The sequence below is a fragment of the Fringilla coelebs genome (genome assembly GCF_963513975.1).
Source record: "Fringilla coelebs genome assembly, chromosome: 4".
Taxonomy (NCBI): domain Eukaryota; kingdom Metazoa; phylum Chordata; class Aves; order Passeriformes; family Fringillidae; genus Fringilla; species Fringilla coelebs.
The window spans coordinates 12,241,573-12,257,109 of NC_140032.1; the positions used below are offsets into that span (position 1 = coordinate 12,241,573).

The 15,537-nt window shown below is 41.2% G+C and overlaps 1 protein-coding gene across 3 annotated transcripts in view; it reads left to right on the forward strand.

Moving 5' to 3' along the window:
- PPP2R2C (protein phosphatase 2 regulatory subunit Bgamma) overlaps positions 1–15,537 on the forward strand; it is a 133,971-nt gene that overhangs the window by 65,716 nt on the left and 52,718 nt on the right. For all 3 annotated transcript variants that reach the window (XM_084204800.1, XM_084204801.1, XM_084204802.1), the window contains exon 2: positions 15,341–15,438. In XM_084204800.1, coding sequence (XP_084060926.1) covers positions 15,341–15,438 — 98 coding nt within the window. The remainder of the gene's footprint in view (positions 1–15,340; positions 15,439–15,537) is intronic.

Below are 15,537 nucleotides of genomic sequence, written 5' to 3' on the forward strand. Positions count from 1 at the left end.
ATACAGATTATTATCCTAATGATGCTTAAGTTTAATTTTGTGCAAATCAGATGGGGGGTGTGTTCCTGCCTGTTTTTCACTGTCAAATCAGATTCTGTCTTCTCCTTTTAAAGCAGATTTCCACATACAAGTTCAAATCCCTTAGATAAAGAATATGCTCATTTACAAAGATTGTAATTGATTTTTGGCCCTGTTTTTAATACTTTGCACTGTAAATGACATCCCAGTGGACAGTAATCACCATACAGATGTTTGAAAGCTCCTTCCTGCAGAGTATGCTAATTGAAGTCTATGAAGTGTCATCAGGCTGCACATTGTTTCTAATTAGTACAAGGCAGTTTCTCTTAGCTTTGTACAGTTTTGCTGGCCTCTTTCCTTCATTATTTTACCAGCTGACAAGTAAATCTTGTCATTTACTAAGAAAAAACATCCAGAGTTGAAGATTTTTCCTGTGTGCTTCATAGTGCCCTGCTTTCCTTTACCAGAAAAATACAGATTTTTGTGTGGTTTGATTCTGACTTTCTGAAGCTATCAGTGAGCTTTTAGCTCCAACAGGCCAGCTACTCCTCTGACATCTTTTGAAAGACTCTTTATCTCACATCATCAGGAGAAACATTAGTATGACAATAAATTTCTTTTCTCATAATAGGGCATTTATGATAATGATTGTCATTTGTCTAGTTTCTGAAAATGGAATATTTTAGTGACTGCTTGATGGTTGGATGTTTATTGCAGACAGTTTCTCGGGGTATACAATCAGCAGTGCGATGGAAGTGGCAGATAAAAGGGTCTCTTTTATTGAAAGGAGCTCCAAATTATGTGCAAAATTACTGGAAAAAGAAGCTTTGCTGCCCGTTTCAGCTTCCCTGGGTACAGGTCAGGTTCTGCAGTCCTTTTAGGGAGTGTTGGATGGTGCTTTTAAAACTCTGCTAAGTACTTCCCTCTGGTGTGTTAATTTAGCCTAAAGTAGTATCCCTGTATTTCCTCATGTCTTTCTGCAAGGATTTTTTGCCTCAAGTAATCTAGAAGTTTATAGGACCTAAGAAGAGAGAAAGATTTATAGAATTTTCAGGCCTTGGCTGTTTTCTTCAGGCCTCCATTCTAAGCATGGAGGAATGAAACAATTGTTCTCCTCATAAGACTCTGAGGCAGGACCCTTGCTTTTTGGTTTTATTTAAGGTAAAATATATAATTTTCCTTTGCATGCAGTGAACACCTTTTCTGAATATTCAGGAAGCACATTCAAAATTTGGCATGATGCATTATTTAAACATTTTCCTGTTGATTTCAATTGAAGTTCACTCATAATACAAGTCCACACTCTGAAGATTGAGGAGGTTCAAGAACATGCTCGTGGACAGCTAACATACCATAATTTGTTGTGTATTCTGAGGCATCAGACTGAGATTTAGGAGGTTGACTTGATCCTCTCTGAATGACAGCATCCTGAGGAAATAATTTTCTTTCTTCCAATAATTTTTTCTTTCTTCCAGTCTTTGTTTTTTATCTGAGAATGATAATGTGATGCATCTCTTTCTTCATGTGTAGGTTCTTTTTAGTGTCTGGGGGAAAAACATACACGACAGCTGTGATCTGGAGGAGACTACAGTGAAATAATTGAAATAGAGTACAGTGCTTAAGTTGGAAGGGATCTGCAATGACCCTGTAGTCCAACTGCCTGGAGTGATTCAGGCTGACCAGAAGTTAGACGATGTTGTTAAGGGCATTGCCTCTTAAACACTGACAGGCTTGGGGCACCTACCACCTCTCTGGGAAGCCTGTTCTGATATTTGCCCATCCTCTCAGTCAAGAAATTTTCCCTGTTGTCCAGTCTGAGCCTGCCCAGTTGCAGCTTTGATCCATTTCCACATGGCCTGTGACAGGATACCAGGGAGAGGAGATCAGCACTTCTCTCAGGAAGCTGCAGACAGCAATGAGGTCACCTCTCAGCCTCCTTTTCTCCAAACTAGACAAGCCCTGACTCCTCAGTCGCCCCTCACCAAAGCCTTTTCACCAGCTTTGTTAGCCTCCTCTGGATGCATTCAGAGACCTGAACATCCTTCTTGAATTGTGGGGCCCTGCACAGCACACATACTCCAGGTGAGGCCACCCCAGGGCTGAGCACAGCAGGACAGGACCTGTTTTACCCAGCAGGACAGGGACCTGTTTTATCCAGCAGGACAGGGACCTGTTTTATCCAGCAGGACAGGGACCTGTTTTACCCAGCAGGACAGGGACCTGTTTTATCCAGCAGGACAGGGACCTGTTTTACCCAGCAGGACAGGGACCTGTTTTACTCAGCAGGACAGGACCTGTTTTACCCAGCAGGACAGGGACCTGTTTTATCCAGCAGGACAGGGACCTGTTTTATCCAGCAGGACAGGGACCTGTTTTATCCAGCAGGACAGGACCTGTTTTATCCATCAGGACAGGACCTGTTTTACCAGCAGGACAGGACCTGTTTTACCCAGCAGGACAGGACCTGTTTTACCCACCAGGACCTGTTTTATCCATCAGGACAGGACCTGTTTTACCCACCAGGACAGGACCTGTTTTACCCAGCAGGACCTGTTTTACCCAGCAGGACAGGACCTGTTTGGCCTGGCTGGCTGTGCTGTGTTTGCTGCACCCCAGGGTGGGGTTTGCCCTCGGGGCTGCCAGGGCCACTGCTGGTCACACTGAGATGCTGTTGGCCAGCAGCACCCCTGACCCTTCCTGCAGGGCAGCTCTGCAGCTGCTCCTCTCCCCATTCATTACTGTGCCTGGTGTTACTCTATCCCTCGTACAGAATCTGACATTTTGACTTCAGAAATGCCATTCCATGCATCATAGAACAGTGATCCAATCTATCTAGATCCCTCTGCAAGGCTGATTACAGAAATCCTCCTTATTGTTTGTGGTGAAAATTGCACTTAATCCTTACAATCTACTCAATATGGTACTGCTTTACAGTGGACTTTCCAGTTAGTGCAGAGCATGTGTAGAGGCAAACCTCTTTCTCCAAAGAGTTAGTTGTTATCTATGCAAGTGCATAGAAGGCTATCAAACTAAAAACACTGGGCATTTGATCTGAGCTGGTATTCCCAGAAAGTACAGTGATGTACTGAAGTAAAAAGAGGAGTTTTTGTTACTTATAAATATTGCGTCAGTAAGGGATAGCAATGTAAAATAAAGACGTTGTAGACAGCCAGCTTCCATGGTTAGGAATGGTGCCAGGTGCATCTGTCCTCTTCACTGCAGTGTGAGGCCTGATGGCAGCTGTGAGCTGGTGCAGGCATGGCTAAGATAATGTCTCTCTCCACTCAGCTAGGCTTTGGCAAATTTACCAGCATCTACTCTGTGGCTCTGACTCGGGTAATAACACTTTTCCCTTATCACGGTCCTTTGAACAACTAACCAGCGTGTTTCTCCTCTGTTTTGCCTTGGAGAAACCTGTCAACACCTTTTCTCTTCATTCTGCATTTAATGGATGTGTCAACATTGCTTAATGGAGGATGGTGAAAAGGTGTGTTTTGTTGTTAGCTCTGAACACAGCGGTGAGTCCTGACAGCAGTGATGTCTGGGGCGCAGCTCGTGCTGCTGTTACGCTGGCTCTGATGCCAGTTCAGTCAGATCAAGCTCAGCTCTTCCTCTGCAGTGTTCCTCTGCAGTGCATAAATACTCCCTCATGCAAACAATTCAGAAGCATCTCGACTACATATCCATAATTTATAATTATAGTGGGACTAAAATAGACTTGAGGCTTCAGTTGGCCTCATGTCTCAGAGCTGCTGTGTTGCAGCAAAGGCTGCTTTGCCTTGAGAGCACAGCAATAATTACTGTGGACTGCATTTTAACAGCCAATGATGATTGCAAGGCACAGCTTCAAGGATATTAGGGGAGTTTGGAAGCCTTGTGCTGCTGTCAGGGGTTTAGGTGTCTAAATGTTATCTGTGTGGGCTGCAAATTAGCATTTTCAAGCAATATGGCTTCAAGAGGCATGGCCTTGGGGAAGGTGCCTGCAGATTTGTGAGCCACCACCGTTTGCTTTGAAGCCCCCCCTGATTTGGGGAGCCTCCTAAGGAAATTCCTCTTGGTCTGTTTTTGTACAGGAGACAGAAACCTGAATAGTGATGTTTATTTTTTCCAGTTGATTTTGGTTTTGACTTTTCAATTTTAGTGATAAGATGAAAAAAATGAATTTTGCATTTAACATTTGATGACGAAGGACTGATTCTGCTTAGTGTTAAAACATAGGTTTGAAGCTTTGAAGTCTCTGTTCCATAGCTGCAAACACAGTTGGTATGGTCTGATTTCCCACTTGCAATATTGCATTATTAGACTGGAAAGAGCTTTTAGGGCTGTTTTACATAATGTCTGGGTTCCCTGCATTCAGAAATAAAATAAAATAACCAGAAACTGACTGACCAACAAATAGTTCCTGTTTTAGACATTGTCCCTAGCATTTGTAATATTTGCTGCTCTAGGTCTGTTATGTAATTGATGTCCATTGGGAATATCCCAAAACAGGGATGTTTATTTCCTGAGGCTGTTAACAGTGTTTGAAGTTTTTTATCAGACACAGACTGGGGAAAGGTGCATTGATTTTTGGTGTCTTCTGCTCCTTAAGTAATTTTTTAAAGTGAGTAATTATAGAAATACAATGGATTTAAACTTGAGGGCAAATTTAACATTGGGTTTTCACACTGCAGTTGTCTGGAATTCAATGTTTCAGGGCCAAGAGTTCATCTATTTCCCGGCATAATAGGGTGATCTAGCATGCTTTTAATTTTAAGCATGTGAGCAATCCCATCTTTCCTCACGTTTATTCAGTTGGATACATATATGTGTGTGTATTTATAGATGGATGGATGGATGGATGGATGGATGGATGGATGGATGGATGGATGGATAGATAGATAGATAGATAGATAGATAGATAGATAGATAGATAGATAGATGACTTTGACCTTTTATGAACTGAATTTTATGAAACAAGCTTTTAGACCAATCTAAAGTTATGTAAGCCTTTTATTAGTATCATTTTCACATGCATATCAAACCTTAAAACAGTAGGGTGATAGTAAAGCTGATTCAGTTATCCTGTTTATTTTAGACAAGCTTGGGAGCAGACTTTGGTCTTCCATCAGTAACAGCAACCTATATTAACACTGAAAAATCTGATTTTTGGCTTCTTGGGATCATCATGTAAACTTGCTGAAGAGATCTTGATGCAAACAAGAGCTACTTGCATGATCTTTGAACTTGGCTTTAGTTTACATGCTTAAGCCAGCCACAAAAGCTGAATAATTCTGAGAGGTGACAAACACTGATTTCAAGGGATGCTTAGAATGAAGCTAATCTATTATGATATGCATGATCTTCATCAAAGAAGTATTAGGCATTCCCAGAAGTCCCAGAGTTATATGATCTTGTGACAAACCCAGAGGCAAATTCAGAGTTGTCAGCTGAATTGCCTTTGGAGCCTGCCAAGCAAACAGATGCTAATGTTAGATGAGTATCTACATGGCTTGGCATGGAGCTCCCATGAGAGGCAGCAAGCCCTGTCTGTGACCTTAGCTTGCTGGTCCACTGCTGGGAATCACAGAGGAGATGTCTAGTGATGTGTGAGCTAGAGCTGTCTGCTGCTCCTGGTATTTGAATACAGTTTATTTGGATGTTGTAGTCAGAGTCTCTGATGAGATTTAAACTCTGCCATCCACTCTCTTGGGTTACAACTGAGAAAGCAGGCACAGTTTGTTTTCCTTGTGCTAGTTCTGCAGCTCCAGAGCCCCCTGTATGCTGGGAAACCCCAACCTCTGCCAGCTGCAGTAGGAAACCCTGATATAATCTGGCATGGCAGAGTGTGAATGTCACTGTGTGTGTGCCACACTGATTCCTGTGAGCTGCACTCACTCACTCAGCACATCTGCCTGGGCAGATTGGGTGTTTGGGAGCCCCGGGCCCAGCTGGCACAGAGGGGCCCATGGGGGGACATTCTGCAGCTTCCAAACCATGGTGGCCATGTGTGTGTGCTGCTGTTGAGAAGTGGCCCTGCCTTGTAGCCTCTGAGCCAGTGTCTGGGGGAGAGCAATTTCTTGCAGCCTAAAGCCTCTCAAGGTCCTTCTTTATCAGTTTAGCAGTGTGAATCATGGCACTGCAAAACCCAGGAACATCCTGGAGCTCTTCATTTGCCATCACAGATAGGGCTGTTGTGTCTCTGCCTGCCTTGTCTCTGTGCTTAAAGACTCTGGCTCTAGTCCAGCTCCAGCCCTTGATGATTTTTAAGATAATATGCCCCTTGCTTCACCCAGAAGTCTGCTCACTGGGCTTTTTCTCCCTGGGTGCATGCTGTTGTGAGGCTTTGTTTGTTGGGACTCCATCAGTATATTTATTTAGCAACATGCATACTCATTTGAGCTGAATATAGGAACATTTAAGTCTCTAGACAAGTGATTAAGGGCTTTATTAAATAGAAATGTTTTGCTAAGCCACAGCATGGATTATCTGTCCCTTAGTATGTGTATAATCAAAACTGGTTCTCTGATCTTGGATAAAAACTCTGGAGGATCCGTTTCATTTTTTTCTTTTGTGTAAAATGGGAATGCTGACATTTCTTTGCTGACTTTCTTGGGTTGCTGTGGAGTTTAATGCCCAGAAAGTGCTTTGAATGTGAGAACTGCTGTGACAGAATTACTGAGAGCTTTGCTTCTGGAATTTAATTGCTTAGTTAAAGGGGGGTGAAAGAAAAGTTCAGAACCAGCTGGCAGTGAAATAATTCTATTGAAGTTTTTATGTAATATATGGATATAACATTCATATAGAATCTGGGTATTGAGAATTGTATTTTAAATTTTGGATCATTTTTCATTAGTCTTTAAGAAATTTGAAATTAATAATTCTCCTTTAAAATTCTAAATATGGGTGGGATTTTTTTCATCTTTATTTTAGAATAAGCTTTTAACAAAACTTGATATTATCTTGTTGTAAATCATTGCAATTGTTATGCACAAGCATAATCACTTCCGACAATAAAAGCAGAATTAGTGTATATTATTAATTTGTGTGCTTTCCAATTTTGGCTTCTATTTGCTCTGAGATGAAGGGCGAGGGTCAAGGTCTTTCTGTGCTCTCCATAAAGCCTGGTTGCCTAGCATTTTTAACACTTGGCAGCACCATTTCTAATCTGTCTGGAGCTGGCAGCCAGGCTGTGCAGCTCCTCGGTGGGAAGTAACATGGAGCTGAGCAGCAGCTCCAGCTCAGGCAGGCTTCCTTCTGTGGCTACCAGTTCAAACCTCTCTCTGGAAATTGGAAATGCATGGTGTGATGCCCATGGCAATTTTTTCTCTTTTGTCCTTCAGCGTGGGCTGGTAAGAGGAGTGGACTGGCACATGTTCTAAATATGTGCATGTTTATCAAGCAGAGTGTTTCAAGTCTGTTACTGAGTCCTTTGCTTAGATGAGGGTCTCATCTGTCAGCAAAGAAAGAAAGATCTGGCTGCAATTTTGTTTTTCCCTTTTTTTTTACCTCTCCCCCGTGCCCCTCCCTGAAATCTCAGAAGAGTAAATGACTAGCATGTGTTACACAATGTAAGCTGTGAAGAAGATTTGAGGGAATGTGAAATTTAGAAGCTTTCTGTGCATATCTTTATGCTAAAATAGACACTGAACTGCAGTGTTTTCTTAGTTTTAAGTGTTGCTTGTAAGAATAGATACAAGCAGAGTTACCAAATGGCTTCAATTTACTGAGAGCAAAAGGCTTTGTAGCCTTTTTTTTTTGGTCTTGTTCAGGCTGAACAGGATGGAGGGGTTGCTGTTCCCCTCTTTGGCATTCCCAGGGGCTGAGGTACCTGCTGGAAGCAGGGCTGGAGCAGCCCCTGCATGGTCTGTTAGTGCTCAGGGAGGGCTGCAGGCTCCCAGCAGCTGGGCTTCTGCAGGGTGCAGTGCCTGCCACTCCTGGGGGCCCTAAATTGGCATTAGGAGGAATCATGGAAAGCTTTTCATCAACCCACTGCATGTTTCAGATTAGGAAGGCACAAAGTGGTGCACCTGGTGACTTCAGCAAGGATAATATTAATAATGTTAAAGGATAATATTAATAATGTTAATTAGCCATTCTGCCTTTGCAGCCTTGCTGGTCTAAGCAGGTCACCTTGAACGTGAAGAGGCTGAAGTGCATGAAAGCTGTAGCCAAATTTTTGAGAAATGTGTCCTAATTTTCAGCTACGCCACGTCTGACAAATGTTCCTTGACCTTATTCGCTACTTAAGTGGTGGGAAACTTTGCATTTACCTCAGTGGGAAGAAGGTCAAGTGTCTTGGGCCTCTTTTCCTGAAGGCCTTTTACTCTGCAGGCAGGAGATGGGTGCCAGAACCTCTGAAATAAGGGCTTTGAGCTTTTGAATGAGGAATACAAATGTGGGAGGGTCAGTTTATGAAACGCTGAATCTCAGTGACTTGTGTTCAGTATAAAGTGTTAGCATAGTACACTGAACCCAGATAGTCTATTTTACATATTTGTCCTGTAAGCAGTTCTTTTCTACATTGATTGTGCTCTAATAGTTGATTTTTCTAATTTGAGAAACACAGCTAGAAATTAGCATGTGATTAAAAAGCTGTTGAAAAAATTTTCCAGGCTCTTAAAATAAACGCATACAAAAATAGTGGAGGAAAAACCCAACTCCATTAAATCTCCAGGCTAGAAAGAATAAATCACAGTGGTCCTAAGTAGTCATAGAGGGCTAAAGACTTTGGGTTTGGTTTCTTTAGATTCTGTTTTAAGTGAATTTTCTTTTTGAGAGAGCACTGAACCTATTTCAGATGTTCTGCATGGCAAGGTGTTTTCCTTTGTCCCTGAGGATAGGGATGCATGGACTTGTGAAATTCAGCAGTCTCATACTGCTCTTGTGGTCACCTAAGCCTGATGCAGGCCATCAGGATGTGTATGGCATTTCTAAAATCCAGAAGTTGGAGATTAAAGATGAAGAAAAGGGAAAGATTGGCACAATGCTTGCCAGGATTTGTAAGTAAGAAAAATTTGTTGCTTCCATTCTTTGGGGTTTTTTAAATTTCATTTACTATCATACCTAGCTGAAGTGCTCCTGTTTCAAGGAGCCTTTCAAGACCTGGTCAGCATTCAACTGGGTGGGTTTGGATTTCATGACAGGAAGAGGTTGTACTCAGGGAAAAAGGTGATACTTAGCCTGATAACCTTGTTCTTGCATGACAAGATTAAATGGGGCTGGTTGGTTTTTGCCTTTGATATATTTACCTGCGTTAGCAAAGAAGCTAGGCAAGGTGGCAGTTAACAAAATAAGCACCTGAAGTGTAGTGGACACCCATCCCTGGATTTTATTTGAATTGATCACCTTCTTTCAGTGATCCCTCAAGGTTTTCCACTGTTCAAAGTTTGCCTTGGCCAGAGTCAGCTTCCTGTTGTGTTTTACCTTGTCCCTACATCTAACGTGGTGCAAACATTTGCCATTTTCCAGCACGAACTCATCAGACTTTAAAGCCATAATAAATGAGGAAAAAAGCAAAACTAAAGATTTGCCAAGATGACAAATAATCCTAGGGGTGAAGGGGCAGATAGATCCTTCTTTGCAATCTACTTCTTTTCTGTTGTAGCATTTCCTTGTACTCTTTCATGCTTTCTTAAGCTCTCATTTGTCCATGTAGTTTCTCAGGTGTGCTCTTTTGTATCCTTCATCATAGTTGATTTTGCTTTTTTAACATTTGCATGCTCTCTCCTTCTCTTGCCATCTCATGCATCCTTGTGCTCTCCTTTTTCTTATTTTCTTCATCTGGCCACCCAGTGTGTGCACATTACCTGTGTTGTTTTGGTGCCTTGGAGAGGCGATCAGGCAGTTTGTCTGTAGGTCAAGGAACCTGTATCTGGGTGATGTGGTTTAGGGGTTACAATGGTAGTGCTGGGTTGATGGTTAGACTTGATGAAGGTCTCTTCCAGCCCTGATGATTGTGATTGTGTGATGCTGTGTCTTGTGTGCTCAAGAGTGGAGTTGGATTTCTGGTGTGTTGGTTATGGGTGGTTGGTTATGGGTGTTCAGTATCTGACCCAGCCAAGGTGGATGGTGTGATGTGGGAGAGTTTGCATTGTGCTTGCTTGAAATTTAACAATGCTTCTAAGGTCCTACAATCCCTGGGTCCAAGATGGTGAATAATGCTACTGTGGCCCAAAGTGAATGCGCTTTACAGAGACTTCTACTTCAAGCAGGAAATTTTTCAGTTGTCAAGGATCTCTCTGCCAGCTATTTCATAAAAAAAGGCCTTCATACATTTGAGGTTTGGCATAGTTTATTTTCGAGCTGTTTGAGGAAACCTTTGAAACTTCAGCTTTTAAAAAGGTAGCAGGCTTTTTCTTTTCATTAATTTTTTTCTTTCCCTACTTTTTTTTCTTAGTCCAGACTAAATTCTGACAGCACAGCTCTTTGTATTGGCCATCCCTTCATTCGAGATACTGTAATACTGCTCCTCTTTTATTTGCCATTTGTCCTTTTGTTTTATGTTTCTCTTTGTTGCAAGCTTCTTTGTTGTTTCTTCCAGATTATTCTCCTCAGGGACTTCTGTATCAGTATGACTGAACATTGCTTGCAGCCATGCCAGATTGTGCTGTGATCTTATTGGATTTCACAAACCAAGGTTAGGCCAGGTCAGAACTTGGTTGAAATAACGTAGACTACAAGATTTCCTGCTAGCCACAGGGAGCACACACAACAAAAACCTGACCCAGATGTTGGTTCAGTCAGCTCAGGCTGGCCATGCTGACTGTGCTGGGTGTGATGCTAATGCCAAGTTCTGACCTGTTCTGACTGGTAGGATTTCACAGCTTTTTTTCTTAGAGAAGAGTACTGTTGTTAATTCCAGTGTTCTGGCCCATTCCAAATCCTTTAATTCTCTATTTGGATTACACTGGAATTCAGTTGAAGATTATATTCTCTGATCTTCTTTTCCCTGTACTGTTGCATGATGATTGCCCTCGAAACTTGCTGTGCTGTTCAAAAAGCTGCATTTGTGTGCTGGATAAAATAATTACAAAATTTTCTTTGCTTTGCTGATCTTCTGAAGACAAAAAAAAAGAAAAGAAAACCCACGGTCTTCAGATTAAAGGTTCCAGAAAGGTAGAAATTTTTAGTAAAAATAACAAGTTAAAATTACAGTTGAGCTTTTCTTAGGGTTGCTTGAAGTTCTGACCAAAAGACTGTATGAGGATGATGAGGATGTGTAAGTATGTTCAGAGTTAGCTTCACTGAGTGCATATTAGGTGGAAAATCGCATGCTGTTACACTTGAGTGCCCCAAAATGATAGGAAGATTGAATATATAGGTAAGGCTTTTCTAATTTATTGTAGAGGTATTTGGACCTGTTATGTTCTGTATGGTTTTTAATGGCTTATTCCTTTAAATAAAGCTGTGTAAGGCTAGAAGGTGAACACAGAAAAGTATGTAATGGTGTGAAATAAAGGCCAAAATTAACTTGGGTTGTGTGTACCAACCTGCACTCAGCCTGGGGAGGGCTGCTGGAGGGTTCATTTGCCTGCATCTGTGCTGGAACAATACTCATGAAGTTTGGGAAAGAACAGTACAGCCAGCTTGATTTACCTTGACGTGCCCAGGTGTACAGTGCTGGACTTAGATCTCTCACAAAACCTGAATATATCCAGCAGCCATTAACAGCACAGCCATTAAGAAGACTTAAGGAGTGTAAATTGTGAATCTGCAGAGGAATTAGTGAGCTATGAAAGGGCAGGGGGGGCTAGGAGTCAGTACATGAAATACTTCACAGGTTGGATCAGGAAAAGCTTCTTGTCAGTTGAAGCTGTAAAGTAGTGTGATATCTTTCTATGTAGAGTAATGTGGTATCTTTCTGTGAATATGTCAATTAAGTTTTGGGATTCAAATCTGTAATGCATTTTGCATAGTGGGACAATTTTCTGTGGCTGGATGTGGACCGGATAACCAGGTGTTTATGCCCCTGGAGTATTTTCATCTTTTGAAAGTTTTGGCTCTGCTTTTCTCAGTCAGCAGCTGTACATTGAGGGAAAAGATTGAATATCTTGACTTTTAAATCCAAGTTTATATACATTTCTGCATAGACGAAATGGAAAATTTAAAATAGGAGTAGGAAGATTCATGTTCTTTAAAAGATGGGATTTACAGTTTGATTGTAAGTGTTTGGCATTGAGGTTACCCATAATTATTCTTAATAGGCAAATTATCTCTGTCTCTGATAATCCTAATTATCAGTGCAAAGCTTGGCACTGCCAGCAGAGATATGGAAGGTGTGGTGTAGGAGAAGGCTGGAAGGAGTCTTTCATCTCTGCCATCCCTTGCCAAGGGCTTACTGTACATGCAAATTCATCAGCTTTTCTATTGTGGTGCATTTATATATCCTGGAGAGGCTGAAATCTGGGAATTAATTGCTCTGTGTTCTCAGGGGGCCACTTTGCAGTGGGAGAATCTGCAGGATTGGGACAGTAGTGGCTGATGTTGCATTAATAAATACTTGGGGAAATGTCCTGCACAAGAGTATGAAGAGCTTTGTTGGTTGATTCTGTCCTTACCTCCTCTGTTTTAGGAAGAGTCAGCCTGGCAAACCCTTTGTAAGAAAACAGCATGACTGATGTTCACCTGCTGAACAGATATGCTGGATTTGTTTGGGGGGTGGTGGGGTGGTGGTGTCTGTGCAGGGGACAGATAGCTGTTGTTTTCAGCTGTTATTTACAGGATCAATAAAACTGATTTTCCAATTCAAGGATAATTTTTACCAACAAGCTACATAGCCTATAAGGTCATAATATTGGATCTGCTCTTTTTCAGAACAAGTTAATTTAAAAATGATAGGTAGTTTCCAGCTCAGGATTAGTTTTTCTAGTAGAAAGGAGAGATGTATCTGGAAGATGCACCTTGGGAGGGGGTGAGAATTTTGCCTCAGAACAACATTGTTGCACACTGCCCACAGTCCTTTTCTTTGAACAATAATAATTTAACCCTGCATGATATTTTAATGACAAATGCAATATAATAAGAAAATGCAGAGCTGTTTTATTACAATCCTGGTTCAGTTATTATGTGGAAATACTGCTGTGGACTTTACTGGGCAGTGACAGCTGCCTTCTGTAAAGTGCAATATGTTTTATGACCACTGCCACTGTAGAGAAGAATATTTTGTGGTGCTGTGGAATTATCCCAGGCCAATAGCAAGTGTATTCACACATGTATGTCCAAATGCCCTTCATTCCTCTTGCAGTTACTTTATCTTATTCTTTTGTGACCTGTTGAGAAAGTCTCATGAACATGACTCATACATACACACACACATATTTTAAAACTACATTTCTCCCTCTGCCTTTGCCCTTCTTGCCCACTGCATGCTTAAGATAAGGCACAGTTTAAAATGAGGATCAGTATGAGGCTTCTGCAGTTGTGCCTGTGTGATTGGGGTGAGATACAGCTTTGAATGAGTAAAATCATGCAGCTGTCATTTTATAAGCAGGGGACCACACCTACTATCACTATAAGTTCTGCAGGGTAAGGAGAAAATAGCTGAGAGGTGTTCTTCCATTGAAAGCAGTCTGAATGAACTTTACATGCCAGAAAAGTTGATTACATTTTTAGATTTTAGGAAAAAACACTTTTTATTATTGACATCAAACTCAACCCAAACTCAAACCCCAGAGCATCATGAAACATGATCAGAGTCTCTGTGCTTTTCCTACACTTTGGTAAGTCTCAGGCTTTTGTAGTTATTATCTATGAAATATGCAGTCTGTGGAAGTCCACATAAAATCAAATGCCATTACCTTTGAGGAGCTTTGGGTTCAGACCAGAAATACTCTAAGTCTTCCTGTGCCATTTTTCTCAAAGTCTGCACATCCATTTATGGTCCCCTTTCCTCCTTTATATATAGGAGTAGTAGAGGGGAAAAAATGGAGGAATGTTGGTTTGATTTAGAAGAATTTGATGGTGAAGATTTGTTTAAAAAAGGAAAAGGTATTTTTCTTTACTGTGATTGGAGCAAAGTTTTCCTTTTTTAGATGGTAAATAGTTTATAATGTTTGCGTAAGAATCTGGCTTTTGGATGGCTGTGTTGCTGATGAGAGCTACTGGCAACAGACACTTTCTAACACCAAACTGCTAGTTTATTAAAAGAATAATAGGAACAGATGTTTTCAATTCATAAAATGTATCAAGTAAATGGTGCATCCACTTGTTATTTCAATTCCTTTGAATTTCTGTGAACTCATTTGGGGCTAGGTTCTCAAAAGAGCTTAGCCCACTGTCGCTTCACTGTTCTCCCTATAAACTGATGGATGATGAATGTGTTTGGGAGCTGCAGCTTTTTATGCCTAAAGGGGAGCTCCTAACTATTGACACTTCTAAAATCTGCCCCATGTTTCTGAGGAGTGAATACTGATCATTATAGAGGATTCATACATGCAGTCTCTGAGTAATACCCTGCATTTGCCTGTGATTGTATACATGATGGTTTCTTAATTTACACTAGGCATTTTAATTCAAATTGTGATAATAGTGTAGGATTAACTGGGGATTATGATTCTAGCATGTACTGTCATTCAAACAGAAGAACCAGTTCTCAAGCTCCTACAGCCTCTTTCTCCCTCTCATCCTGATGTGTAGTAATTTGTGCTCAAGACTGGCCTCAGGTTTTGATGAGGTTTCTTGTTTAAGCTGATGAAATTGCTTAGGGAAGGCAGTTGTAGAAAATCAGGAAAAGAGAGACTGAGATTCTTTTTGTCTTCTGATGACACATTTTTATGGTGCTGAAGTGATTTTTTGAAAACAGTGATTAGAATGGGCTCTTGCCAGCGCTGCACAGGGAACAGTTCTGGGTTTGCCTTCATTCCTCAGTGGTAGGACAGGCTGCATGTACTTTGCTTCTGCAATTTTGACTCCAGTACATATTTGAGAAAACTATTGCTAGGGGGTTATGCTAAAATCACCAGAAAGCTCTTAGAATAAATAATACATGAAAGAGAACTGATGTTATATTGGTCCTTGCTAGAGTATATAGCAGGAGGCCAATTTTGTTCTTTGCCAGTACTGAAAAAAAACATTATAGCCATCCAAGATGGCTCTTCTTGAAGACTAACCTCTCCAGAGAGCTTCTCCCCCAAACTGCAGATGTGCTGGAAACACAAATTTGCCTCTTTAATGTTTGCACTTGTTTCATTAGATTGTAATGGCATGCAGCCTGTTTGCATTAGTGAATTCATCTGTATTCCTTCGAATCCCTCATTTGTTTTTGTGGAGTGCCTGATATTTCTAGTGACTTGGTGTTGTAGCAGCAGTCTAAAATCTGCCTTTTTTCTCTTTCTTCTTCCAGCTGATATTATTTCTACAGTTGAGTTCAACCACACTGGAGAACTGCTGGCTACTGGTGACAAGGGCGGCCGAGTTGTTATATTCCAAAGGGAGCCTGAGGTATGTGGGTTACCAGTGTCCCCCTCAATGGCCTGATAAAACCTGGCTTAATTTTTAACTCTTTATTTAATTGAATTTACTTTTTTATAATCTCAAGGT